The 27,154-nt window shown below is 32.8% G+C and overlaps 2 protein-coding genes across 2 annotated transcripts; both read right to left on the bottom strand.

Moving 5' to 3' along the window:
- Nucleotides 1-4,214: 4,214 nt before the first annotated feature.
- Nucleotides 4,215-8,498, bottom strand: LOC18046044 (F-box protein SKIP16). The gene is made up of 5 exons (XM_006442922.2): nucleotides 8,104-8,498; nucleotides 6,358-7,071; nucleotides 5,336-5,554; nucleotides 4,925-5,031; nucleotides 4,215-4,771 (listed from the first exon to the last, which is right to left on the bottom strand). The coding sequence occupies exons 1-5, from the start codon at nucleotides 8,305-8,307 to the stop codon at nucleotides 4,693-4,695; spliced, it is 1,323 nt and encodes a 440-aa protein (XP_006442985.1). The 5' UTR covers nucleotides 8,308-8,498; the 3' UTR covers nucleotides 4,215-4,692.
- A 414-nt stretch (nucleotides 8,499-8,912) lies between these two features.
- LOC18046043 (flowering time control protein FPA) lies at nucleotides 8,913-18,765 on the bottom strand. The gene is made up of 6 exons (XM_006442921.2): nucleotides 18,280-18,765; nucleotides 15,901-16,146; nucleotides 15,333-15,425; nucleotides 14,093-15,090; nucleotides 12,110-13,378; nucleotides 8,913-9,167 (listed from the first exon to the last, which is right to left on the bottom strand). Exons 1-5 carry the CDS (start codon nucleotides 18,556-18,558, stop codon nucleotides 12,121-12,123), a joined length of 2,874 nt encoding a protein of 957 aa, XP_006442984.1. The 5' UTR covers nucleotides 18,559-18,765; the 3' UTR covers nucleotides 8,913-9,167; nucleotides 12,110-12,120.
- Between the last annotated feature and the right edge of the window lie 8,389 nt (nucleotides 18,766-27,154).

The following is a 27,154-nucleotide window of genomic DNA, read 5'->3' as shown; positions in this document are numbered from 1 at the left end:
ATTTTTAAATTAGTGAAGTAACCCATATATAGGCGTTTAATTAATCTAAGGTCAAATGAAATATATCACATGACATTTCATGCAGTAGTCCAATTTTTAACACTCGTATATAGTTTTGAAGCTAATAAGCCAATGAAATATACCACATGAGAAATTGAAGGGCTATTATTTATATTTCACTATTGGACAAATATGGACCTTCCAATTCTCTTCCATGGCCATAAATTGGAATAAAAAAAATCACATAGTAGAGACTACATCCGTTTGCATGCACTCAAAATAGATTTTGAAATTAGTTTTGCATGCTTTCAAAATAAATTTTGAAATTAGTTTGATTACATGATAATTAAATTATCTTATAACGTTAATGATATAATTTAAGCACTATTTTAGCAATTGTGAGTTTTACATTAAATGTTCAAATTAATTACATATTGTCACTCTTTCTTATTTTGCTTGAAATTTCTATTTAATAAAATTACGAAAAGTCGATAATGAATGGTTTAGGATACATAGGTAAGATAAACTTTAAAAGTCTAATGAAACATTCCTATGAATGTGAGTTTCGTATGCATGTTCATATATTTAATTGAAATCATATATTTTATTAAATTTTGTGTTATTAAACGAAATATGTTATTTAAGTGAAAATGTGAGAATATTTAAAACTCTAGGGGTGGTCATTGAAATTTTTCATACTTCTACCAACTCCACCCATAGTTTTTTCAAGAATTCCATAGTTCAGCCACTTTGTTAACCGGTTATGTTATTTTGAAAATAATTAAAATTTTTTATTAATAAATATAATATTGATTAAATCTAATGGTTGATATTGCTTATACTATTGATGCTGTAAAACAATTACAGCATCATAGAGGGACCCGGAATTTAATTAACAAAAAAGGTTTTGAATTTATTTACTTAACGTTTATCTACAAATAACACTACAAGAGGAGAGAAGAGAAGCTTATTTTTACTTCTTAAATTACACGTGACTAAAATGATTGTGGGGCCCATTTGTTTGGTATTGGCTAATCTTAGGGGTGGGCACGGTTCGGTTCGGTTCAAATCGAAATTAAGTAGAACCGATTTAAATCGGTTATTTTATAAAAAGAGCCGAATAAGAACCGAACTCAAACGAATCGGTTCGGTTTGGTTCGGTTTGGTTCTAGGCCTATTGGGCCTATTTTGAACTTTCAAATTTTTAGCCTATTAGGCCTCATGAATATAATAATTTTTTTCAACAATTAATTCATCCTAATTTCATTACAAATATTAACAATAAATACAAAGTATTCAAAACACATTTTATCACTAATATCTTACTAACTATTAATAAAATACTCACAAAATATGAAATATTAAAATTTCAAAATACATAACCAAACTCTAATACTCCATCTATATAAACATAATCATAATATTGTAAAGACAAATAAAAATAACAACAATTACAACTTACAATCAGTTAAAAATTAACACATGTTTGATTTGAATAAAATCTAAACATAATTCAATTTTTCGGTTCGGTTTTTTGGTTCAGCTAAGTGAACCGAATACCGAACCGACATTTCATTTTTTTTTATAAATGATATATTTATTTTTAAAAAAAATAAAAACCAATCCGAATTAGAAAAAACTGTCGGTTCGGTTCGATTTTTTTAAGACCACGGTTTTTTTGCCCACCCTTAGCTAATCTAGTGTTGTACGTTGGATTAGAGTCATTTAGTGGATTTTTTTACTTGACCAATTAAAAACTCGTTGGAAAATGAGAATGAAATATATATTTATTTTGTAAAATGTAATTTAAAAATAGGAATAAAATGTGTGGGTTCCACACAATTTGGGAATAAAGAATGAAAATTTCATTCCTATGGGGGGGGTTGGGAATGAAAATGTGGGAATGAGAATGAAATATAAATTTACTTTTTTATCCTTCTAATTTTATTAATTTTATTATTTTGGACATTATTAATTATTGTTATTATTATTATTATTATTAATATTATCATTATTAACATTTATCATTATTATTAAAATTAATTTTATCAACTTTATTATTTTAGTTATTATTAATTATTGTTATTATTTTTAATAATAATAATAATAAATGTTAATAATGATAATATTAATAGTAATTAATAATAACTAAAATAATAAAATAAATAAATTTAATAATAATAAATGTTAATAATGATAATGTTAATAAAAATAACAATAACAATAATTAATAATAACTAAAATAATAAAGTTAATAAAATATAATATTAATAATAATAAATATTAATAATGATAATATTAATAATAATAAATATTAATAATGATAATATTAATAAAAATAATAACAATAATTAATAATAACTAAAATAATAAAGTTAATAAAATTTAATAATAAATGTTAATAATGATAATATTAATAAAAATAATATTAACAATAATTAATAATAACAAAAATAATAATGATAATATTGTTAATAATAAAAAATTAATTATTTTTATTAATTATTAATATTTTGAGTATTTTAGTAAATTAATTCTCATTCCCATTTATTTTGATAAGTAAATATATTAATAGCATTTCAGTATATTTTTATTCCTATTTATTTTTATTAAATAAATATTAAAATTTCATTCTCATTTCGGCTCATTCTCATTCCCACAAAGTAAACATACTGTAAAAATTTACGTGTCTTCGGTACAAGTACGAGGAGCATGACATGCGAACGAGGTGGGCCAGATGGCAAGAGCGCGGGATTTTGTATCAAGGTGGGAAATCCTTGTGTGTATCTCAAGTGTAGGTATAAGCTACTTTCTGATTGGTTTATTATCTTCTTCTTCTTCTTCTTCTTTTTTTGTGAAATTTTTATGCGTCTTATTAGTTAATGTAGTTAATGACTTTAATGTAGATAAGATATTGCCACAGGTAAATAAAGAAAGTAATTAATTACACTAAATCTAGTACAAAGATTCTGCTTTCCAAATTTTGTTTTCGGAGCATTTAGTTAATTTAAAAAATGATTTGTTTTAACCACTCGGGCAGTAGCTCGAGTGGCCAGGGTTGCTGCCCTCCAACTTGGAGGACAGCAGTTCGAACTCCCACAAAAATATTATGGGGGTATTTTATTATTCAATTAATTTGAGTGAAGGTAGTCTTCTCTCTTACCCATGAGTGAGGAGTAGACATCCCTCGAATATTTGTGAGGGAGGTAGTCTTCTTTCTTACCCATGAGTGAGGAGTAGACATCCCTCGAATATTTGTGAGGGTTAAAATCTGGGCAGAGCTCCATTAGTATTGATGTCAGTTGATCCCAGTAATAGTCTGATTTATAAATATCAGTAATAGTCTCATGTATATGAGTCATGTAATAAAAAAAAATAATAATTTGTTTTTAAATTTATTTTAGTATTTACACATCATAAAGTATTGTATATATGCTAGTAACTTAGTTGTCCCCTACTCATTTAAGAGGACTATTAAGTTTATTTGTGCATGCTTAGTTAGTAATATTTCTTTCATATATTTAAATAGATAACAAAAATTTATTCCAAATATTAATAAATGAATTTTTTTTGAATAATTAAATTTATCATAAAAATATTTAGTTGATCGATATCTTCTTAAATCTTAAGTGATTAGGATCACATTTGAAGCAATGATGAAATTGTTGATGCTATCAATCATTATAATTATGTTTGAGAATTTAGTTCACGATTATTACTATTAATTGTCATAAACGATACACCAATCTCGATTGAAATCAACGTGAGTTTTATAAGAAACTTGAAATGATTACACAGACAAACATAAGTACTAAACAAAATTAATTAATGAATTATTAGAAGTTAATTTAAACCACAGTTTGGCTTGATTTCCTTTGTTCTTTTTTTTTTTTTTTTCAGTTTCACTTGCGTCAATTCAAATCAAGCTTATCAAGTGTAAATTACATGGTGACAGATACTTAAGTTGGATGTTATTGAGGGCACTAATGGACATTAAGAAACACTATGTGAAGCTTATCCCCACTTAATTGGAAATTATTTATTTAAATTACATGGAAATTCATATATAATGATATATTATGTAATTGACATTTACTCCCACCTGAGCTGTCCCCCACAAAGACTTAAATGTGTTAAGTTAATTGGGAAGCAAGAAATCAAAGAAAAGCCAATGAATCAAAATTCTGAGACATCAAGGGTTGTAGTTATTGGAATTAAGTAATCATCAACCACATTTTATAATATCATGTAAATGTTATAACAACATTACAACAGGCATTCATGTAGAAATATGCAAAACCATTATTAGCAAAGTACCGACGAACCTTGCTCAAAGTTTAAAGAAAAAGAATCCAAGCAAGGACTCGAGCAGTGATTTTTAACCCACCTACAAAGTGCACAAATTTATACAAAAAGCTCTCAGTTGCAACCTGGGACCTTCACTCCGAACCACTGGATGTCAGAGGCCCAGAGCAGAGGCCGGATTTTGGATGACAGTCCAGTGAAGCTGAAAAAGCAAGGTGTCTGCAGTTACCCAAGCCAGGCTTATAGATGTAACACCTGCTTCCTCCAGTTTGACACCTTCTGATGGTCTTTGGCCCAGTCATAATTGAGCTAAGTTCACAAATGCAGATAATTTTACTATTCATTTACTAATTGATGACAAACATATAACAACCATGTAAACGGTTTTCAGAATATGTAGTCTGGGCGTTGGAGGGGGAACTCTGCCACAACTACTTCAAATGGACTGCCTTTCGGGTCCGCCAATCTGGACAAAGAATATGTTATCATGTCAGTAATAGCATTGCCATGAACTATGCACTCTTTAAATAAACAATAAGGAAAAGCTGCAAACTCTTAAATTGGTTCATAACAGCCGGGATTGTCAGGAAGATTAGTACAAAGGATTTAGATTGAGTACCTGCCAGGTACAAACGTAAAAGAACCTCTGACAGAGCCTGGAGAAGCTGGTAGATGTGTGCAACTCTGATAAAAAAATTCGTTCTGACCTGGATGCAAAAGTGGATACTGCAAACATACATACAAGAGAAGAAAGAATGAAGTTTCCAACACTTTTATGCAGGCACAAAGGTCAAGTACTTTTATTCATTCATAGAAAAGATGAGTCTCTAAATTTTGTTCATTTGTTGAAAATGATAACCCTTAAATTTTACGTGAAGCTTTTCTTAATCACATGAAAAGTTTCAGGTAATAATCATGTCACTTGAAAGTTTTTATAGCAGCAAAAGCAGCAACAAAAGCTTGCAGTGGATGTCTACAGGGAGAACTAATTTAAGGGAGGAAAAATGAAAACGATCAACTTCAGCCATACCATTCCAATCACAGCTTCTCCACTAACAACAGATACGACAACATTATTAGCATGGATTATCCAATGCCTACGTTGCAGTTGACAAGAGCTGAAAGTCATTCCATTTATGACGCATCCTTCAGGCAGTAGAGACATGCGAATTGAATAAGCAAACAAGTACTTCTCGGTGTCACTTTCAGGGTCAGCCAACTCCGGAATAAATACAGAAGAGGCACGAATCTGAAGTAGATTATCATTTTATTAGATTTCTGATAATAATAACTAGCATGACAGTATCAGGACAGAATATTAATAAAGTAACATCACCGAGCATATAAGGGATGAAAAATAATTTAAAGCGAGTAAGGGAATTCCTATACTTCCAATATATATATAGCTTCAAAAATGTACCAGCAAAATGTAAATTTTCAAAAATTTATTTCTGCTTCATGGAGAATCAAAAGTTTAGACTGCTGCTGTGGAGAACTCTTAAGCTAACAAGAAAGCTAGTCAATATTAGCAGAGAATAAATGACTCTTCTCTTCAAATGGCATTTAAATTTATCTATTTAAAATCCCATTACAGAGTACCTAACAAGAAAGGAAGGAAACAGGAAATGTTCATTGATCAACCAGACTACATACTTCAGATTGCAGTGGCTTTCACTTTAGCCTCATGCAACCAAATTTGACAATTTGCACATGCATTTTTTGTGTGGGAGTATACATATATGTAACCTTACAAGCATAAATAATTACACTATGTGCAGCAGGAAGTATAAAAGAACAAACCCCCAAAACTTTGATATGGTGCTGAAACAAAAGAAGATTACTATTTTTTCTTCACACGCGGAAGATCATGCACGAGAAAGTAGGCATTTGGAATTCCTATTCTAATTGATGGTCAAATGGGCCGCACAGACTGGCATCGGCCATAATAAATAGCTGTTCACCTTACCAAGGTTCCCTTCCAACTAACCCCGCAACGCACAGACAACAAAACTGGCAAATCTAAAGCCAACGCGAGTCGCTAGAGTAACTTACCTTCACACCATTGGTTACAGCAATCGAGCAGAGGGGAGGTTCCTCAGGAAAAAGATTAATAAATTTGAGATTTTCTTCATCACGAAGTCTGATAATGCCATTATGTAAGCGACGGCCATGTTCTTCTAACCATAGCAGCATACCATCCTGCTGTTGATCACTGTTACAGCCATGCCCCAAGGCTATCAGTGCGTTTGGTACACATGGAATCATTTCTCCATCTGACAGAAGATTCTTGGTACCAACATATAGTTGGCCATTGGTACAATTGAGGAAGAAAAACTTTTCACTATATGTGGAAGAAGAGGCCACAACCACATATTTATCTCTGCTGGGAAAATCCAAGTGGCGTCTGATCTCCTTTGTTTCCATAATAATGTGACTCAAAGGTATCAAGTATACATTTACCAGATGCCCACAAAAAGAGTATCCACCAATGAGGCCCATTGAACCTATGCTTTCAAAATCATCAGTCTGGCATTCTTGACCATCACAAAAACGATAGAGAATCCTTGTCGGGACGGGCAGCTTAACTTTCAAACTTTTTTCCAGCTGTTGAATATCTGCTTCTGATGCACCCTTTCGAAGAGTAGCCTTAGCCTCTGGGAAATTTTCCGCCAACCAGTTTTTAAGTCTATCCCAACATCTTTTAACTCGTTTGACAAGAGGCCATGGATACATGCCAAAAGCTTCCCGCCATATCTGATAAGCTGCCTGGGGAAATATTGTAAGAGAGCACTCTGTCAATATACCAATTTCAATCAATATATATATATCTTTTTTTTTTTAATTACAATTCAATATTACCAGAAAGTAATTTATTTAGTATTAGGAACTGAGAAATATATTTATACACTCAAAAAAATCTACACACACACACACACACACAACGGACAGAATATAATTAATTTATCCATCCATAAATTGCATTGAAGGAAAAATGAAATTACTAGCTAGATAGAAAAGTGTTTGAGATTTCACATATACCCAAACTATCATTTAGAACTCTCTCTACTTCTTATTAAAAATTCCATGTTTTGAATGGTTGATAGTTTACTCCTTCCCGATCATATTAAACCCTATAGTCCAATATTCACATCACCAAAGGAAATTAAGAATCACCAAAGGAAATTAAGAATCACCCATCAAAAACCATAAGCACAAATAGAGAATTGCACTTGTTTGAAGTTTGAACTGTAATTGCAATGCAGAAAATACCTAAAATTTCCTCAATTTCCCCCAAAAAATTAATTTTCTCAATTTCTCCACAAAATTTTGAACTTTTTTTTTTTTAATCCATTTTCTACCACAAAGCCCCAACTCTTAAAAATCTCTCTCAAGTTCATCAAAAGCCACATATTCCATCTTCACGAATCACAGCAAATCACCAATATCTCAGGACAGAGAAGTAAGACAAAATAACTATTTTACCCCAAAATTCGGCATGTTAGAAACAAATAAAAACCCATCATCAAAATTTTCACCAAAATCTTCCTTCCTATCCAAATTTGTACTTACAAAAAGAAAAAATCAAGAACAAGAAATCATATAAACAGAATCAAAACCAAAAAACCCATATGTGAAAATATAACTTCTTTTCCCGAAAAGATCATCATTTCAGCGCGCACACAAAAAAAAAAAAAAAACCATCATCATAAAAATAAAACAAATAGAATAAAAAAAAGCCCGTGAACAGAGCCCACATGAAACAGACAATATAGCTTATAGATATATCAAAAGCAAAACCTTGAAAGAAGGAGCAGGGTTTCCAAGAGGGTCAAGAGGGGAGGCAAGATCAAGATCATCGGAGCAAAATTTGGACCAGAGACACTCTTCAGAGGCAGCAGCCTTAAATCTTTTGCTGAGACATGCCACTTTGGCCGTGTCTTTTGGCCCCAGCCCTGATAGTATTACGTTCAAAGCCAAATCGCCAACACTCTCCAAACCCATAATTTTTTTTTTTTTTTTGGGTCTCTCCCTTCGCTCAGTTCAGGTGAATATTGTTGTCATGTCGGTCGAGTAAGAGATTTATGAGATGAAGAAGACAAAGACAAAGGGTGTGTAGCTTTCGTACACACATCTCCGTGACCGTGAGTGATAACCTTTGTTACTTTTGTTTTATGTGGTTTCGTTTGTTTGGTCTTGAGCCAAATCCTGTAATTTAACCTTTTTTAGTTTGGGTTTAATATTTTTGTTTTTTTCTCTTTTTTTTTTTTTTTAAGAATGAAATTGTAATTCTTTTAACTTAAAATACCAAAATGAAGTACTGAGTAAATATGTCGAATTAGAATTCTCTCCACTTTATTTTTTATTTACTAACCAATAATCACTACTTAAATTTTTACCCAGTATAAAATTAAATCATAAATTTCAAGGTTGGAGTCACAATCTAGTTCGAAGTATCTTTCACATTATATTAATCAGATTTTTTTTTTTTTTTGGGTCTCATGCTATGGCTTTGTCATTTTGGATAATGTTTTCTAATCGAAAAGAAAACTACATTTGGATTTAATTAGTAGAAAGAAAGAATATGCTAACAAAATCAACAATTTGCAGTCATTTGATCTGGTATTTTTTTTTTCTAATTAAAGCAAGCATATTTACATTATAAGTTACCAAAAGAAATAAAAGAAGAAAAGAGGGAGACCAATCTGTACATTCCCTCAAGGCCATACTGAAAATGAAACAAAAAAAGAAGCTCCCCTTCATTTCATCCGATCCAAAACCCTACGAGACTTTTCTTCTTCATATATCTTGCACTTCAACATCCAGTTTGGAAAAAGGGAAAACGAAAACGATAGCCCAACTACCTACACAAAATTGGAGACATCAAACCTCGTTAGCTAGTGATTAAGGTAAAAAATACCCAGTTTTTACTTTAACGTAACATCTGATACGCATCATCAAAGGTGCTGAACATAAAAACATGAAATTCATTAAGAATTTTGACAAGTCTTATCCAAGGTTTGTCCGTTGTCAGAAGTCGTGCCACTCCTTAATAGCAAATTTCTAGTTTGGGTAACATCTCCTACTATAGAACAAATTTTATAACCAATAGATCCAACGCAATGTTTGTTTCAACGATCATAACAACACTTTCGATTACTCTAAAGATGGAGATTCTTCCACCATAGCAGTTGCCTTCGACTTTATGTTTGAATGTTGGGACATAATCGGTAGTGCGGCCGACTCATGTCCAAAACACTTTCCAGCAACGTGTTAATTCCGGAAATGTTAAAATAATAATAATAACAATGATAATAAATAGATAAATAAAAAAGAGGGAATCTGCTACCAATGAGAACAAGAACAAAAGGAAAGGTATTCTTGTTATGTCTTCTTTTTTTTTTTTTTTTTTTTTTTTTAACTCTCCATTGATTAAGGGACCGTTTGGGTTTTCTGACCGTAATAAGCATTCACGACAGACGTTCAAGAAATCATATGGACCTGTACAAATGATCACTTCAATCGTGACGGGAGAGCATCAGCCTACCGCCACATAATTGACACTGGAAAGCGTTTTCTTGCAGTGAATTTTCTATTTGTCTTTTCCTTCTTCCAGTAATACCACTAACTGGTCTGATAAACCAATTCTCGTAGGCACCGGCAAAGGAAATAGGATAACTTCGACAGGAACTGTTCAAAACTAGGACATGTTCTTCCCATCCTCGCACAGTCGCACTCAAATTAAACATGGCCCAAACGCATAATTGAATATTAAAAGCTCCCAGAAACCGTCTCAAGCAACGGTTCGTCATTCAAAACATTAAACCCTTGAGCATAATAACGCGTTAGATTCATAAATTTTGACAAAAATCACTTTTAGATGAACCAATGTTTCTTTCTGCACTTCATCGTGCACGTTTTCCATTAGATACACTCATCTTCGATAACCACTACCCATAACATCCATCCAAGCAATAAGTTTTGTGATGTTTTAAAAGGTTTGTAACGTCTCTCATCAAATTGAATAACAACTCCTGAGTGACATTTTAAGCAGATGTTCAAAGTCTGTAATCAAACCTTTTTGAGTTTTGATACTGATGTCAAAGGGTTCTAATCGAACCATTTTTAACGAGCAGAAAAGAATTGTAGTAAAAGATTGACGCTCAACAAACAGAACTAAACACATTTCCAGTTCGCTTCGTAGTTTTACTTATCAAAATCACAGTAACAGCTCATATTTAGCCGATGCCTTCACTTCTCTGCTCTCAGTAAAATTTACTATGAAGCTACCAGGTATTAGAATTGCTTCAAGAATTCCGAACACAACACAACTAACTAGCAAGTGTAAATGATTTACGAGTAGCAACTAACTTAACAAAGTTCCGCAGTGTGTTAGGTAAGATTGTTTCTTTGATGTGTGTTGCGTTATATCTACATAACATACCAACTCCAATTAGGTTAGCCAATCACTTTACGTTGGTTAATTGACTTTTAATACTGCCTAGTACAAGTTCGACCTTGGCAAACCATTACGATTAAGATTGGTGCTCTGTCTAAGCAGTATCTCGCCAACCAACAGGATCAAGTCCTTAACCCCATCTCTAGCTGAAACCAGAATTCCATAGTATCAAGAGCCTATTTCACATGCAAGTAACAGCTTAAGCCTTCTAATTTGACATATTATAATTTCAAAAATTTAGTACCACGAGCTTAAGTTGTTGAGACTAATTTTGGGTTATTTTTAACACATATGACCCATTGGTAGCCGTTCTCTTTACATACTTGCAAGAAACAAGTACATTATGCACCTCCAACTAATTTTTCAATTGAGGAAAACTTATCATACAAGGTTCAGTTACAACTCACAATAGTTACAAATAACACAAAAAATTAAGAAGGTTCCACCCTAAAGGTCAGTAGTAAATAAGCTAACTTCAGGGAAGAAAGTTCCACAGACATACAATATTAAGCTGCACTACATGTTAGCTAAGGACTAACATCATATAAAATCTCAAAACCAATTGCAAAGAATCATATTACCATAAGAATATGCAGTGTAGACAACGCATAATGATATCCACACTAAAAAATAACATGTAAGCAGCAATAAGCAGACATGTTAATACCAGATGCGGCATTATAAGTGAATAGGCAAGAACTAACAGTAAGAATCGTGTAATACAGCAGATGCCAAGAAAACATTGCATTTATGCATAATAAGAATACTCCAACCTATCATCATCCGAAGTAATTAGAATTCAACAATCAGCATGACTTTTGGTTATTATTATCTCTATTGACTGATGTAACCAGTCTCGTAGCAGCATTCCTTGCAAATTCCTAAAGCCAATCATTAATGCAAACCCCTAATAACCCCAGAAAGAAAGCTGGGGATCAGACTCTAGATGAGACTTCAATAACTAAGAGCTTCTAAAAGGAACTAGAAATCAATCCTCCCTTTATAAACACTTTAATCCCAAATACGCTTAAAAACCCAGTAGAATACCATTCATTTGGAGGAATGTGAAAGTAGACATAAATTCCACAGTTGATTTACTTTAAAAGAAGGCTTTCACAAACCATACACAGCTAGAACATCATGTAGAATGCATTTTAATTAACCAGAAAACACTAAAACTATGAGATAAAACACTAACAAACAGTGAACAACGAACAACAACCAACAAACAAATCTAACATGTTTCATTCTCCTTAAATAAGCCAATTTTCCACGCTAAGCAGAGAGAGAATATTTTCCTATAAAGGCAATCTACTCAAGATAATTAGCCACGTTAGAAATAATTACCTAGAGAATTCTTATTGCTGATTTCCAGTCCCTCGTCCTGCAGGAGAATTTGTTTGCTGCTGTTGCTGTATCTGTAGCAGAAGGTTAGCTGCAAACTGTAGTGTAGACTGGTATCGTTGATTCTTATCAACCTCTCCATCAGATGTCCCCTGACCAGCTCCAGAGAGCACAGACTGAAGCTGCTGGACATGATTGGGGTGCTCCAAATTCACTTTGTCCACTGATACCGTCATGACATTTTGTGGTTGCGAAAGATTAACTTGATTTGACACAGCAGTAGGATTGTTAGGCTGCTGAAAAACAGATGAACCATATAATGTGGAAGCCTCTGTTCCCTGCATCATTCCATATCCTTTTTGAGAATTCGAAGGAGCTGCAAATTGATACTGCTGATGCACTGGAGGTGAAACAGCAACAGGAGCAGCTTGAGGAGCGATTGAAAAATTAGGCAGTGGCCTAGAATACACCATGCCCTGCTGGGATAAGCTGGCAGTGGATTCCTGAAGTTGATTGTTCCCAAGGAGCATTTGTGCAGAATGGCTAGGAGTGCTAGACATAGAGGCATAATGATGAGTCAAGGATTGAGCTTGAGGATTGTAATGATTCCCCAATTGTTCAATAGACTGAACATGAGGTTCAGCTAACAAAGGCCTGGCTGATGACGAGCCAGGAGCAACCTCTGCTGACTTTGTTGCAGGAATTAACGAAGTTAGAGTAGCAATAAGTTCAGGTGTTAACTTGACTCCAGCTTGGGAGATAGCTGCAGCATTATTTGACCCATAATCCATGGAACTTGAGTGCGCTATAAGGGGCTCACTAGCATGCGGGAAATGCATTTTTGATTGAACCTTTGAGTCATCATGTGAAAACCTGTTGTAGTCCACTGGCAAAACATGTTCCACCTTTGGGCGGGTTAAACCATACTCAGCATGAGGTGGTGGAATGTTCTGTTTATCAACAGTTTGTGGTGGAACCATTGCTTGTTGAGGCAACTTCAGCACAACACCATATAGACGTTCTGGCCCCACAACTTTCAACACTTTTGACAAGAAATCTGATGGTGGCACCAAGAATAAGGTTGTCCCATCATCAAACTTTGCAACACCAGCACGGTTCTTTGAACCCAGGTAGCGGAGGAATTCAGTATAGGAAGCAAAATCATCTTCGCTGTCCGGCAAGAAGAAAACTATGTCAAATCCTATAGCCTCAGCATAGTGTTTTGCTAGCATATCCAATCCTGTCCTGGCTGAGCAATTAACAACTTCAGGACTGCAAAACAGAAACCCAAGCATACAATGAGGAACAACAAAAGATTACTTGGTAACACCTATTTAATTATAGTGGGAAGACTAGGTTGTTTCAATTAAAAGAAACCATTGTTAAACTAACAGTTCTGAAATAATAATAGCCATGGTGAAATAAAATATAAAAATCTTTAAATAATGAAACAGATAAACATACAGAAATTTATTACATTCAGTATTTGCCAAAAGAACATCCAATTCAGGAATAAAAGGCAATTAGGTTAGCATGTATGAACAAGGAAATAGTTCAACATGGTAAACCCCTCAATTGGGAAACAGAGAAGCTGGGTTTTACTTTGCACAGGCAGTTAGAATCTACCGCGCGGTATTTCTTGCCCTTGTGGACCATGGTTCACTTTGGCATCTTCTTCATTTTTTAAAATAAAATTTGTGTGATCAATATAAAACTAAATAAATCAAATAATCAAAAGAAGATGACAAAGAAGAAACATTTTAATTTAAAAGGATATGAACGCATTAGTGTCATGTCTAAAGATTCATTGGGTAATCCATGACATGCAATGCACAAAGTCACAAAGATCAAAAAATGAAAATAAGCCCACACGGTAAAAAGAAAACGAACAAGAAACATTTCAATAAAACAAAACCATTAATAAACCAAAATTATTACAGTATATCTTAAACCAGAAGGAACTCAGGTAAATCGAAGTGTACTCACAGCTCACTCTCTATCCCTTTCCCGAAAGGAACACATCGAGCACGACAAACTGGTGTACCACCCTTCGCAATAATGCCACGCCAAATAAAATCACTATCAATAGGATTTCGACCAAATCCACCAGCTGTCACCTTTGAAGCCACTGGACTAAGACGATTCCTCCCTTGAACGTTCACAAATGCACCAGAAGCAGGTCCACCAGTTATTGAACCAAGCCCATATGACTGATCCAACACAAGCCCATGATCATCAATCTTTCTTGAAGGGAAAGTAGCGTCATCAATGGGCATAGAACCATCTACCCTCAAACGTTTAGAATCACGTTGAAATTGGTTTGCATCATATACATCCCATGAACCTGGTGCATGATTCAATGGTTGCCTAATACCCTGTGTAGGAGAAGTACGTATACCAGGTGAGGGCGATGGCCTTCTCCAGTTTGGATCCAAATTTTTGGCATTAGGATCTTGCATACTATGAAAATCCTTAAAGTCTGGGCCTGAAAGCAGGGTTTCATGACCACCATGAGCACCAATAGACCGCATCGGCATACTTGGTCCACGAATGTCAGCTGGTTGCAAATGTCCAGCAAAATTATTAGGCTGCATTGACTGATTAGGACCAAGCATATCCAGCTGAGAAGGTCTTATCTGATCACCAAAAAACATCTCTGATCTTGGCCCTTTAGTTCCAGAATAAGAACCAGGGTAATCTTTTCCCGGTGCCAGCTCACTGCTTGAAAACATAATGGTGATTCTAGGATCATTGAACAGCCGACCTTGTAGACCCTCCTTAGCACGCCGGGCTTCATCCACACTTCTAAATTCCACAAAAGAGTAATTTCTTGAAGGATAACTCTTTATTCTCTCAATCTCGCCAAATAGTATCATTGCATTGTGAAGCATTTGCTCATCCATCTGAACAGAAGGTGGGTAACCTACCCATAAAATCTTACTCGGTGGACCATCTCTATTTCGTCCCACTGAAGACTGAGGATGCTGCAAAATAAGGCAATTGATTAAAGCATAACTAACCGAAGCAAAGAAATAAACTAATTTCTATATCCAGTTCTTCGACAAACGGCTGCTTGAAGCACTAAGCGTTTAAATTGCTCAGCCTGCCACACATGCAATGTGCATGGAATAGTTGTACGATGCTGATCACACAATGCCAGTGATAATATCCAAAATGATGGATCATTTTGCAATATCTAATTAACAGGTCAAAGATTGAGACTCACTGATCTTTTATAAGCCGAATGATTATCGGAAAAACCAGTGCCCCTACCAATAATTGGACCATCCCTAGCATCATGTGAATTAGGCCACTGTTCCTGAAAAAGACCAAAACAAAAATGTAAATCCATTTCAGAATGAGCAAAAGATATATATATATATATATAAACACTGAAAGCCATTCTGCAAAACTTTCCCAAAGTTCAAGAGGACAATTGAAAAATGGACAGATGCATAACAACATGAAAATATAGCTTAATTTCTTTCTAACACTCCTGCAAACTTAGCACATATTGAAGAAAAGATTTTATTCAAGACCAAGTCCAACTTTGAGCATCATAAATCAATCATGTCCTCTAGTTATCAACAACTTTTTGTAATTTACTTTTGAAAAATAATAGTTGCTTCAGGGCATAGAGAGGCAAATGCTATACTTGTAAACCTGATTTACCACTTTTCAGCTTTCTATCAATTCATGATCACTCATAAGACTTAACTATCAAGATAAATCTTTCATAAACAAAAGATATCTTTCCCTGTGAACAAATTGAAATTATGAACATATAGACTTACTCTTCTTGAGGGTTGTGATCGAAGAAAGTCAACACGTAACTGTTCGCCACCTATTTGCCTACCATTTATGTTTTTCAAAGCTTCGGCCGCATCTTCAAGTCTTGAATATTCAACAAAGGCAGTGTTGCCATCTTTAAGGAACTTGAAGTCCTCAATATTACCAAACTTGAGAAATCCCTCCTCCAATTCTTCTTTTGAAACAGTTTGGCTAATTCCACCCACCCATAGATGCTTAGAAGGTTTGGCCTGCAAACAAGAATTAGAAGCAAACCCCTTATAACAAGGTTAACATTGAATATGAAATCACCACTCCAGAATATTGCAAGTAAATGAATACATCTAATAGGAATTATATAAAAGCCCAAAATTGAATGAAAAGCTCAAGAAAGTCTGACCCATAGACAGTATAATCCCAATACTAAACATCAAAACAAACCTATTTTTGTCTGATTTGAGATTAGCTTTAGATTCTTTATTTTAATTCTAAAATAAGTTAAGATTACTGAATCCGAAATGATTTCAAACAATGGAATTGCTCAATCCGCAACTGGACATCAATTCAATTCCATCTTTTAATCCAGAAGCAATTTTAACTAACAATTCAGCATGAAGGAAATAGCATGACTTTACTTAACTCTGAAAAGCCAATAGACAACAAAACAAATCCACAGTAAAACACCATTAAGCTTCAATTTAACAAAACTGGGATGCATTTTTGCTCTTTTTCTTATATCACAAAGAATCATAGAGGAAGCATCATTTGCTTTCTATTTTCTTAACTGCTTATTTAGCTCCAACTGAGATGGCTATGGTGATAAAACATTCCAGAGGCAAATTTCAACAGATGAAGCTCAACAAGAGTAATAGAACATGTCAAAAACCACTTTAGGGGACTATCAACCCTTCACAATGCAGGTCTCATATTCAGGGATAGAAACATTTTAGATGTTGATTATAAGAATCAGCTAATCCAAAATCCTGATATTTTCCAAAATTTAAAAAGCCCATATCCAAACATCCTAATCCACTGTAAAATTTTATTACTTTTAGAAGTAAAAAAGAATTATATTTAGTTAAAATATAACCTTTTGTTTATTTGAACCATCTTGATATAGTAGATAGCTTCATTTCTTGAAGAATAATATAATCCAAACTATTGTTTCTTATGTGATGGAATATAGTTGAAGAAAAATACATTCCATCAATCAGAATTAACAAACACATGTGACAGATTATTTTTAAAAAAGTTTCTTATTACTCAATTTCAAAAAAAAAAAAGTTTCATCGTGGCAATTAGTTATTTTGTTAGCTTAGTCTCTCAAAATATTCAGCAACCATAATGACACCTTATGTTTTTTGGACGTTTGGCTAAAGAACATGAAAATCCAGTTAAATTATAAAAATCATTAGTTAAAAACATTTTCACACGTTCTTAATTTAAGGTTGCAAGAGCTTGACCTCTTTTCACATTTTGTCAAGTGAGGGAATTATTTCTGAACGTATTTTTTCCAAAATATTTTTTATAAAAAAAAAAAAAATTGTGTTGAAAGGATATAGCTCAATCCGAGGTGCAAGAATCCCAAATTGGCCCTTGATCTTTAGTCATCAATCAAATCCAGTTTGTAAACCCTATCCATTTTGAAGCAGCATGTGGGATCAAATTGCCCAGCTCCTCAAGAATTGCAGAATTCCAAAATGCTAAAAAGAATCAGAAAGAAAGGAGGCTTCTATTACACTCCCGCAGTATTATATATATTAGGTCTTTTGTAGACCTTTAAAAAGTGAAATCCACATCTACTGTTGAACAATCCCATCAAATGATGCAGTCGGTTGTTGTGAGAAAAGCTACACAACTTCATAAAACGTTTAGCAGATCCCATAAGTATGTTCATTTCGCTCAGGTCTGGTTAAGTGCTTTAGTGTGGCCAATTTCAATGGTGTGTCATCTTCTTCTATAGGAAAAACCCCCAAGCTTAATCTAAAATTACTAAGAATGATGCCGATTACATTTGTGATCATAAATGTTTAATGTTGCTGATTAGCGAAACAAAATTTCTCAAGCTGCATTACAAGTGTTTGGAAATCATCTATATTTGATCAAAATGAATTATCAAATCGTATCCGTCTTGTTGAATCTATCCCAAATCATCTCAGTCCTCAGACAAATAATTGGGTTCAATTTCAAGATATATCGCTCCTAAATTTGCCGGCCGAAATTGTTTTTCGTATAAAATAATAATTTTCGTGAAATACTTTTCTTCTCGGCAATAAAACGTTAGAAAAAAACCATAAAACGTGAGTGTCAAACAAATTATTATACAAATACAAAAATCCGCAAAATAATAAAATAATAATTAAATCGCAGAAATTAGAACGAACCGGTCGAGCAAACTCGATCTTGATCGGATTCCCACGGAAGTCGGATCCCTGGAGGGCGTCTTTGGCGGCTTTGGCATCCTCCACGCGCTTGAAGTAAACAAACGCGAAGCTCCGCGACGAGTACGTCGTCACTTTATCCAACGCGCCAAATTTCCCGAACAGCTCCTTCAGATCTGCGTCGGTCGTGTCGGCCGACAAGTTTCCAACCCACAGATTGCTCGAAGGCGGCGCCTCCTTGTCGTCGTACGCTCTGTTGAACTTACTTGGCGGCGGCGCCATTGATTTGATTGATTGAACGAACGAACGAACGAACAAATTGCCGGAGAAATTAGGGTTTCGAGATTGATAGAATTTGAACTTGATTAGCAGAGGAAATCAACACCGTTAACTACACTACGTATCTACAAAGATGTGAGAAGGAGAGAAACCCTAGAAATTGAAATTTTAAAATTGAGTGAGCGAAAGAGATTGTAAAAACGATAAGGTGGTGAGGGGTATATATACTATGGAGAAGGTTAAAAATGAGGGGTATAGATAGGGTCCGTTTGTTTGAGATGGTGTCCCTTTGTGCGGTTACTCTTTTCTACAGTGCGTGCGATTGCAAATCCTTAAAAGTGCCACATCACATATCCCTTTGTACAAAGTAATTTTATACATTGTTTGTAGCTCTAACATCACTTAATTAAGCCTCGGGACGAGTGATTGAGTTGCTGCCCTCATAAGTAAGTCCTTCTCTCTTGTAAAATACGAGTAGAATAGAGATATTCTCGTCTGTAAAGGTTATCTGTCTGGATATGTACTTAATAAATTATAAATATTAGTAATCTTATGTGTAATTAGTATTAAAAAAAATCACTCAATTAAGAATTATGTGCTTGTTTGTATAGAAAAATAATTGCCACATCATTAAGTTTCAAGGTAAACTTTGGAAAGAAAGAAGGAAAGAGGCTTCGACAGCTGGACTAAAATTTGTCTTTGACTATAATATGGAGAGCAATTTAAGAGATGGTGGGACCCACCAAATATCATTTTGTAACGATAGAAAGTGGGGTCCACACTTACTATCGATATAAATCTGACGTTTGATTCAATGGAGCCCACCACTTATATAAATGACAATTGTGAACTCAACTTCCTATACGTATTAAATATGGTAAAAGTAACTTAAGAGGTAGTGGAGCCGTCAACCACCATTTAATATTAGCGGAAATTGGGGTACACACTTATTAACTTCATCAAGTTCTGTGGTAAATCCTGACAATAAAGCAAAGAGGCTACGACAACTGGACTAAAATCTCACTTAGTTGTGACACGGAGAGTAACTTAATAAATAGATAGTAAGAAGAGTCAACCATCATTTTGTAACATTTGAAAATGGGATCCATACTTATTTTTTACCTTAAGAGATAGTGAGGTCCCTCTTAATAAATGACAAGTGTGAACTCAACTTCTTACACATTAAAAAATAGTAATATTGTGAGTAATTATATTACTACATAGTAGTGGTACATAGTTCTTGCCCTAAGAAATATGTCATCAATCATCATTTTTCATATATTGATAACATGATGATACCTTACACCATCAATTGTAAATGACATGCTAGATGCACCCTCTATCGTCCATAACGAAATGAAATGGGCAATCATGTAGTTCTTGGTCTCTAAAATGATGTCGTTGGGTGCTCTCTTTTTTTTTTTTTTTTTAATTTTTTCCCCTTCCATTGAAGTTAAACCTAAACATGTGCTCGTGAGATAGTTGTCCTTACACTAATATTCAGTGATGAAAGTATAGACCTAGGATTTTGGTTTCATTGGGTCATAAATCATAATAGAAAAATTATAATCTTGTTTAGGCTATGAGGTACAATTTATAAAATTGAAGAGGCCAACATTGAGGCTATAATAGATAAACATTAAAATTTAGCGGGCTTCAACAAAATTAAGTAAAAATTGAGGGGCTAAACATAAAATTTTAATTTTTGAACTTGTTTATAGCAACATTATTTTATTTCAAAATTTAAATTTATTCATTTTATAACATAACTTTTAAAAATTTATTCATTAGAGTGATTTTATATTTTCTAATAAAGGTTTGACAGCTAAACAAATAAATATTTATTCTGCCAAAAGCTTTATTAGTAGTAGCTTGAAAAACCATGTTCAGAAAACTATACCAAACATTTTGATGGTTTAATACTCTCGTGTTTCTTTGAATTTATGCCCTTTTACTGAATTATTTTTAATAAAATGAAATGAAGATTCAATGAATTGGATAAATATTTGGATTTAGCTAAAAAAACATCTTGATTTCAAGTTTCAACTGTACTTTCTTCCCAACATTTTTAGATCTGGTAATAAATGCTCTCTCTATTTTTGTATATGAAAATAAAAGAGCTCATTCGAGAGCTGTTAACAACTTGAATTTAGTTACTTTGAATAATTATAATTATTTTTATTATTAGTTGTTTCCTTAATCTGTCAAGCATTTGGAGTGATTTGTAACAACACCACCTTTAAAATTTGAGAGGAAATAAAGCTATCAAAAATTTAAAAAAAATTAAAGAATTTGGGTCTAAAACAGTGATAAAGAAAGTACCGAGAAAAATAAGAAATAGATGAAGAAAAGGATTAAACACAAAGGAAGAGGGTAAGAGAAAATATATTAATTAGTTTAATAGGGGTGTTTTAAGTATTGTGAGTTTATAAAGTAAAATTTTATATTTTAAATTTAATAATGTGTTTATTAAATAAATGGATTTAGTTATTATTTAATAGGTTCAAATAACCTCACCTTTATTTATTTGAATATATAAACATTATTAAATAACTTCACCATTATTTATTTGCAACAAAAATTTTATCATATCAAAAAGGAATTCCAAATAATTATTAGTACAGGAAACGTTATTAAATATAATAGTAGAAAAACAATCGTCAATAAAACAACAGAAAAAAGAAGAACATTGATTAAGAAATGGAAATAATTTTTTTTAAAAATCTTTTTCAGCACTAAAATATATAGGAACGCAGCAAGATTGATGTATTATTAATTTATTATATTAAACAACTGGACAAGTCATTATATTTTCATATTAAAAAATCAAAGTAATTGCACTAAAGATAATTTCACAAAAGTAATTTTAAAACGGATCCATTTGTTTATTTTAATTTTTTTTGTTTATACTGATAAATTATAGTTAAAAATCGATTGATATTTACAATTAGAAATCTATGGACATTATTTGATAAATTTATTATAACAGAATCTTACCGGACTGTCTAGGGATGGCAATGGAGCAGATATGTATTGGATCTATATTGCTCCAGATCCAGATCCGTAATAAAAATTAAGATCCGTATTTGCTCCAGATTCGTCATGGATCTATATTTTTCGCTCCATATCTAGATCCGAAACAAAAAATAAAGATCTATATCTGCTCCAAATCCAAAAAAAAAAATTGAAATCCAAATCTGCTAGAGATCCATCATGAATTCTAAATCTCAATAATAAGAGATCAATATTTTTTTAAAAAGAAAATTTAAGACTAAAATGCATTGGTAACAATTAAATTATATAATTTATTTCTTATTTTTTCCTTATTTTTTAGAGGGAATAAGCCGTCATTTGTTTCTTCAAAAGTATTTTATTATTTGTTATTAGTTTTACGTTTTAATATTTATATAACAGAAATTATTTATGTTACTAATTGATGCTATACATCATTTAACTTAAATCTTTCTCTAAATTATCACAGGGTGTCACATAAGTTGAGGAATAAGAAGTCAAGCAACAACAATTTTGTTTTGTGTTCATAATCTCATGAAAAGACAATTTTAGCACCTTTTCCTACCTTCATGTTGATTTAGGAAGGACATAACTAATGTTTATAAGGGGATAAGAGTTAACAAAATTTAGTATTATAAGTTGTAATGGAGTTGTTAGGAGATGATAAGGTTAGCATTGGGTTTATGGGATGGGAGCTGCGTTGGAAAAATTATTATAGTTAAGAAAGTTGTAAGACAAGCCTGATAGCTCTACTGCGAGGGTTCCCCAGGCTTTTAATGGTGGTAACATGAGTGATTTCCCTTGTGTTTTTCTACTTCTGGTAGTAATCGTTTTAGTGACGCTACTGTAGGTTTCGCGAGCTTCCTTGGGGGTTATCCCATTTCACCCAAAACTTTTTCCTGGTGAGATGGGCAAAAAAAGGGGTCCCTAGTAGCATTGAGGGTTTTTGGAGATGCTTGAGTGAAAAAAAGATTTCAAACCTTCAAGTTACCCATCCCATTAGGGCATGCCCGACCTCATAGGGGATTGACTGAAACTGATCTGGAAAAAATCCAAGATTTTCTTAAGTTGCCACTAAGTGTGGGGATAAGGCGGCCTTATGAGGGAGAGGATAAAGTTTTATCAAAGGTAGAATAGGGTTGCTAGTAGGGTTGAGTTGATCCCTATATGGCTCCGCTTGTCGCTCTAAGCCTCTTTTAGGAGGTTACAGGCAAGATTTTACTATATCATCCAACATTTTCCAAAGCTGTGATGATGGAATGCCTTTCAGAAATGCATCTTAGGACAACATGTGACGATTGAATGCTTATTTGAAAAGTTATGTTGAACTTTTTCATAGATAATAATAATAAAAAATAAAAAAAAGAATGCCTCAATATGGCTACGACTGTTGGTATTGGAATCAGAGGTGTGCTTAACAACCTAGTCTAAGTAATTGTAAATCATCAGTAGAGCATATATAATATGTAAGTCTTTGCTTTCCAGCTTATCAACTATTGATAGAATTAATACCTTATACTTCGACTTTAAACTTTGGGAAAATGTTTTCTATCTAGTTACTTTTATCAAGTGGCATAGCTTCAAAGTAAATCGTAGTCTCACATAACTTCGATTGATGTATGGTTGATGATCTACATGACAAGAGTAAAAAGGTCACACTAAAGCTATAGTTGATATCTTGCTGAGGAAATCTTCCTCGGACAGTGGTGAAGCGTATCCTCGTGAAGTGTTTTTTTTTTTAAATTTGTAACTTCTAGTAATATCTTAATTTGGCAATTTAGAAAAATTAATGTTGTCTTTCGCATCTTTTTGAAATCTAAGTACTCTCGTTGTGCGTTTACTAAACTGGAATCAGATTAGGCTGGAATCGAAATAAGGAATTGCAGTCATAATAAGTTGTTTACTTGAGCTATAAGAATCAAAATGAATGACATTTCTATTGATGTGTTCACTTTATCTTGAAATAAAATAAACTATTACAAGTTATTAAAATACCCTTTATTAATTATTGTCTCTAGTATTATTTTTATAAATAATAATAATAACAATAATAAGAATAAATACAATAATAGAACTAATAATCATCATAATAATGACAATAATATTAATTAAAATAATAAAATCAATCAATTTTAATAATAATAATTATTATTAAAATAATGATGATGACAAACGATGACGAAGACATTAATGACAATAGTAATAACTAATAATAATAATAATAATAATGATATAAATGATAATGATGATTACTTATTGTTATTAAATAATGAAGGACCTATTTACAAATAATACAAAACTTATGGAAATTTTCATAAATTCTGCAGGGACTAAAATGCAAAAAATAATGTAACTTGACTGAGGGCAATTTGGGATTATGAAAATTCAACAGGGTAGTTTTGGGAGTCTGAGTTTGATTCCCAACCCGGAATCAAATCTATGGGAATAATTCTTAAGCCCCATGTGATTCCAATTCTGTTTACCACTCTTATTTTGTCAATTATTCCAATTTTAAATTCTGATTCCCCAATTCAAGAACTAAGCACACAGTTGAGGTATCAAAAAATTGACGGGTTGATGAATTTGTTGACATACTCAACAGCTCAAAGTCAAGTAAAACTTTCAAGCAAAAACTTATTGATTACATAATGATATTATAAATCATATAACATGTTATCAAGACACTAAGGGCTAGCTTGAGATTGTTTTTAAGAGAGTCAAAAGTGATTTTAAAAAAATAAAAGTAAAATTTGGTGTTTTGTAAATTTTTTTTAAAAAATACTTTTGTTAAAATCACTCCATCCTACGATAGATTTGAAAAGCAGATATGATTCTGAGAATCACTTTTATATGTAATATAATTTCATATATATCCTCATATATATTATAAAAATCTAAAATTATTGTTATTAGTTTGGAAATAAAATCGTTAATTTTAGGAGACTATTATTATTACCAATTATATTGAGACAACAAAATAAAAATAAAAATAAAAATAAAAATAAAAATAAAAATAAAAATAAAAAAATAAAATACTTATTTTAGTTATCAATTATTAAATGTACATAATAAAAAATATTTTATATACATATTTATAAATGTTTAAATAAATTTTAATTAACATTATATTTAATTCAGTCATTTATATTCTTATAATAGTTTAACAATAAGATTTATCAAATACATGCAATTGCTTTTAAAATTGACCGTACTTTTAAAAATAAATTTACCAGACATTTAATTGATTCTTTTCAAAACTAATTATTTCTATAGTACAACTAACAACAATTATTTTTAAAAACTAAAACATTACTAATCTAATCCTAAATTTTAGTGTTAATAATATTTACCTTTTTGTTGTTAGAGTCTCCCAAAATATTGATCTACTTTTTTGTAAGACAATTGTATGTTGAAGGGACCGTGTTAGATAGGTGTCGAGAGTAGTAATGTTGTCATGTTATATTAAAAGTTTAGCAAATTCATGTTTTATAAATATTCTCAACTAAATCTCAAAATTATCTTTTTTCATTATTTGTTTCTTTTTTTTTTCCGCAGATACACGGATGTATATTGTACATCAAGTAGCTACACTAAAGGGTGACTTAAGAGCGACTCTAATTGCAATCCGCAACTAAAGTGCGAGATCCTTTATATACACATGGGCGCGCTTAATTTTTTTTTTTTCAAGCAGACAACTTTTAAGCCATAAAATTTAATAGAGTCAAATTTTAATAATATTACACTGCACAGCTTTATGCGCGCGCGCGCACACACACACACACATATATATATATATTAAGATTATTATTTAGTGTGAGCGCTCCTATTTTTTCAAGCAGATAATTTTTTAAGACATGAAGTTTATTAAGAGTCAGAGTTTAATATTATTACACTGCATGTCTTTGTAACCTAAGAATGATTATGAATATATATTCCAAGATCATTCTATTTCATTTTAATGAAATTTCCTCAACTTTAATTTTAACAGACAGACGTGGCCACAGTAAGGTGCGGACGTTGAGTACAAGAATTGTGTCACCGCCTTAGGCCGTGCAGGCCGTGCCAAGGCTCGGTTGCGATAACAATGCCTTATATACAAGCAACAACCTGCAACACAAAAAGTCTCTGTATTTGTCACAAAATCAGAAACAATAATAGGCATCTAAGAGATAAAGATAACTACCTGCAAGTTCTTGATTGGCGTTCTCTCTTCCACTGGGCTTCCAACCAAAAGTTAATTTTGTAAGTATTAATTTTCCTCGGCAAAATATTTTCACAATAACATACGTATCTATATATATATATATGATGCTTCTTTCTCTATTTGATAAAAGTTAAGGAAATTATTTTTTCTTGTTGCATCTTTTTTAGTTTTCTTTCCTCTCCATTCCCACATATATATGATGAAAGCACTTTTGCTGGGGGCCTAGCTAGGATTAAATCGCATTTATCTGGAGTTAAAAGGCCGGGGCATTGAAATTTGCCCAAATGTTCGTGAAGATGTTCAAATTGAAGCACTTCAAGCAATTCATGCTCCTCAAATTAAGAAAACCAGGAATTTGACGATCTCTTCAAATAATGATCCACAACCTGAAATCATTTCAACTTCAGCTCCCAAAAAGAAAGCTAAGAATTTTCATCTAGCCACACGATTATTGGTCACTTGCTGAAGAGCATTGCAGAAATTGGGCCTCGTTACAGATTACCAAGTTACTCAGTTCTCAAATCACAATTGATCCTCAGTGTCAAGAATGAAATTGAGGAATACGTTGCAAATGTCAAGAAAGTTTTTACCACCGATCATATCTAAGGTAGTGAAAAATTCAAAACTTGTGTGTGTGAACTTTCTCGCGTATACCCCTGGTGGCTTGGTTTATGTGGATTAAATTATAGTTCCTGAGGAAGGGATGTCATTTCATCATTTTATAGATAGCATATGTTCGACGATTGAATCTTTGGGACCCGAGCATATTGTTCAGCTCATCCTCGATGATAGTGATGATTCTATGGTAGACCATTCTGCTGAGTTTAAAGGACACTTTTTCAATGCAGTTGTGGAGATGATTATCTTGAAACACCCATGGATACACCCGTCCAAATGTGCTGATGGTGAACTTAGGGCACTTTTGCTACTCATATACCTTTATGTTCCCTGGATTCATAAGACTACTCAGTTATGCAAAATTGATATTCAAATTTTTGTCAAGCATTATATAGCTTTGCTCCCAAGAAAGAAGCACACGAGAACTAAGGAATATAATCGAGGTGGCCTGGCTAAGATTGCCATCGAATTATTTATGCTTAATTCAATCTTGGAAGCTGAAAAATAATTACGAGCATTGCAGCTGCCACATGATTGTTCATCTTGTGCACAGGAAGGGTCGAGTAGTGTAAATCGTGCACTTGAGGCTGTGCATAAAGCTATTCATTCTAAAGAATTTTGGAGTTGTGAAAGTCAAGATAAGCTTTTTGACAAATACAAAACTTTATGATAATTTGTCAAAAAGCTTGACAAAATTGGCCAAAGCGTGTTGAAAGTTGGCACCAAAGTTGGAAATTTCAACAAACATTAGTTGGCATGCAAGCT

The sequence above is a fragment of the Citrus clementina genome, unplaced genomic scaffold (genome assembly GCF_000493195.1).
Source record: "Citrus clementina cultivar Clemenules unplaced genomic scaffold, Citrus_clementina_v1.0 scaffold_3, whole genome shotgun sequence".
NCBI lineage: Eukaryota > Viridiplantae > Streptophyta > Magnoliopsida > Sapindales > Rutaceae > Citrus > Citrus x clementina.
Note: the sequence above shows the minus strand (reverse complement) of the source record. Positions and strands in the feature narration are given on the sequence as shown.

Coding starts and splice junctions, on each gene's coding strand:
- LOC18046044 (XM_006442922.2), bottom strand. CDS start 8,307: ATGGGTTTGGAGAGTGTTGGCGATTTGGCTTTGAACGTAATACTATCA. Junction 7,072..8,103: donor ACCCTGCTCCTTCTTTCAAG/GTTTTGCTTTTG, acceptor ATATTTCCCCAG/GCAGCTTATCAGATATGGCG. Junction 4,772..4,924: donor TTTACGTTTGTACCTGGCAG/GTACTCAATCTA, acceptor TTCTTTGTCCAG/ATTGGCGGACCCGAAAGGCA.
- LOC18046043 (XM_006442921.2), bottom strand. CDS start 18,558: ATGGCGCCGCCGCCAAGTAAGTTCAACAGAGCGTACGACGACAAGGAG. Junction 15,091..15,332: donor ATTCGGCTTATAAAAGATCA/GTGAGTCTCAAT, acceptor CTTATTTTGCAG/CATCCTCAGTCTTCAGTGGG. Junction 13,379..14,092: donor AAAGGGATAGAGAGTGAGCT/GTGAGTACACTT, acceptor TCTGTTTTGCAG/TCCTGAAGTTGTTAATTGCT.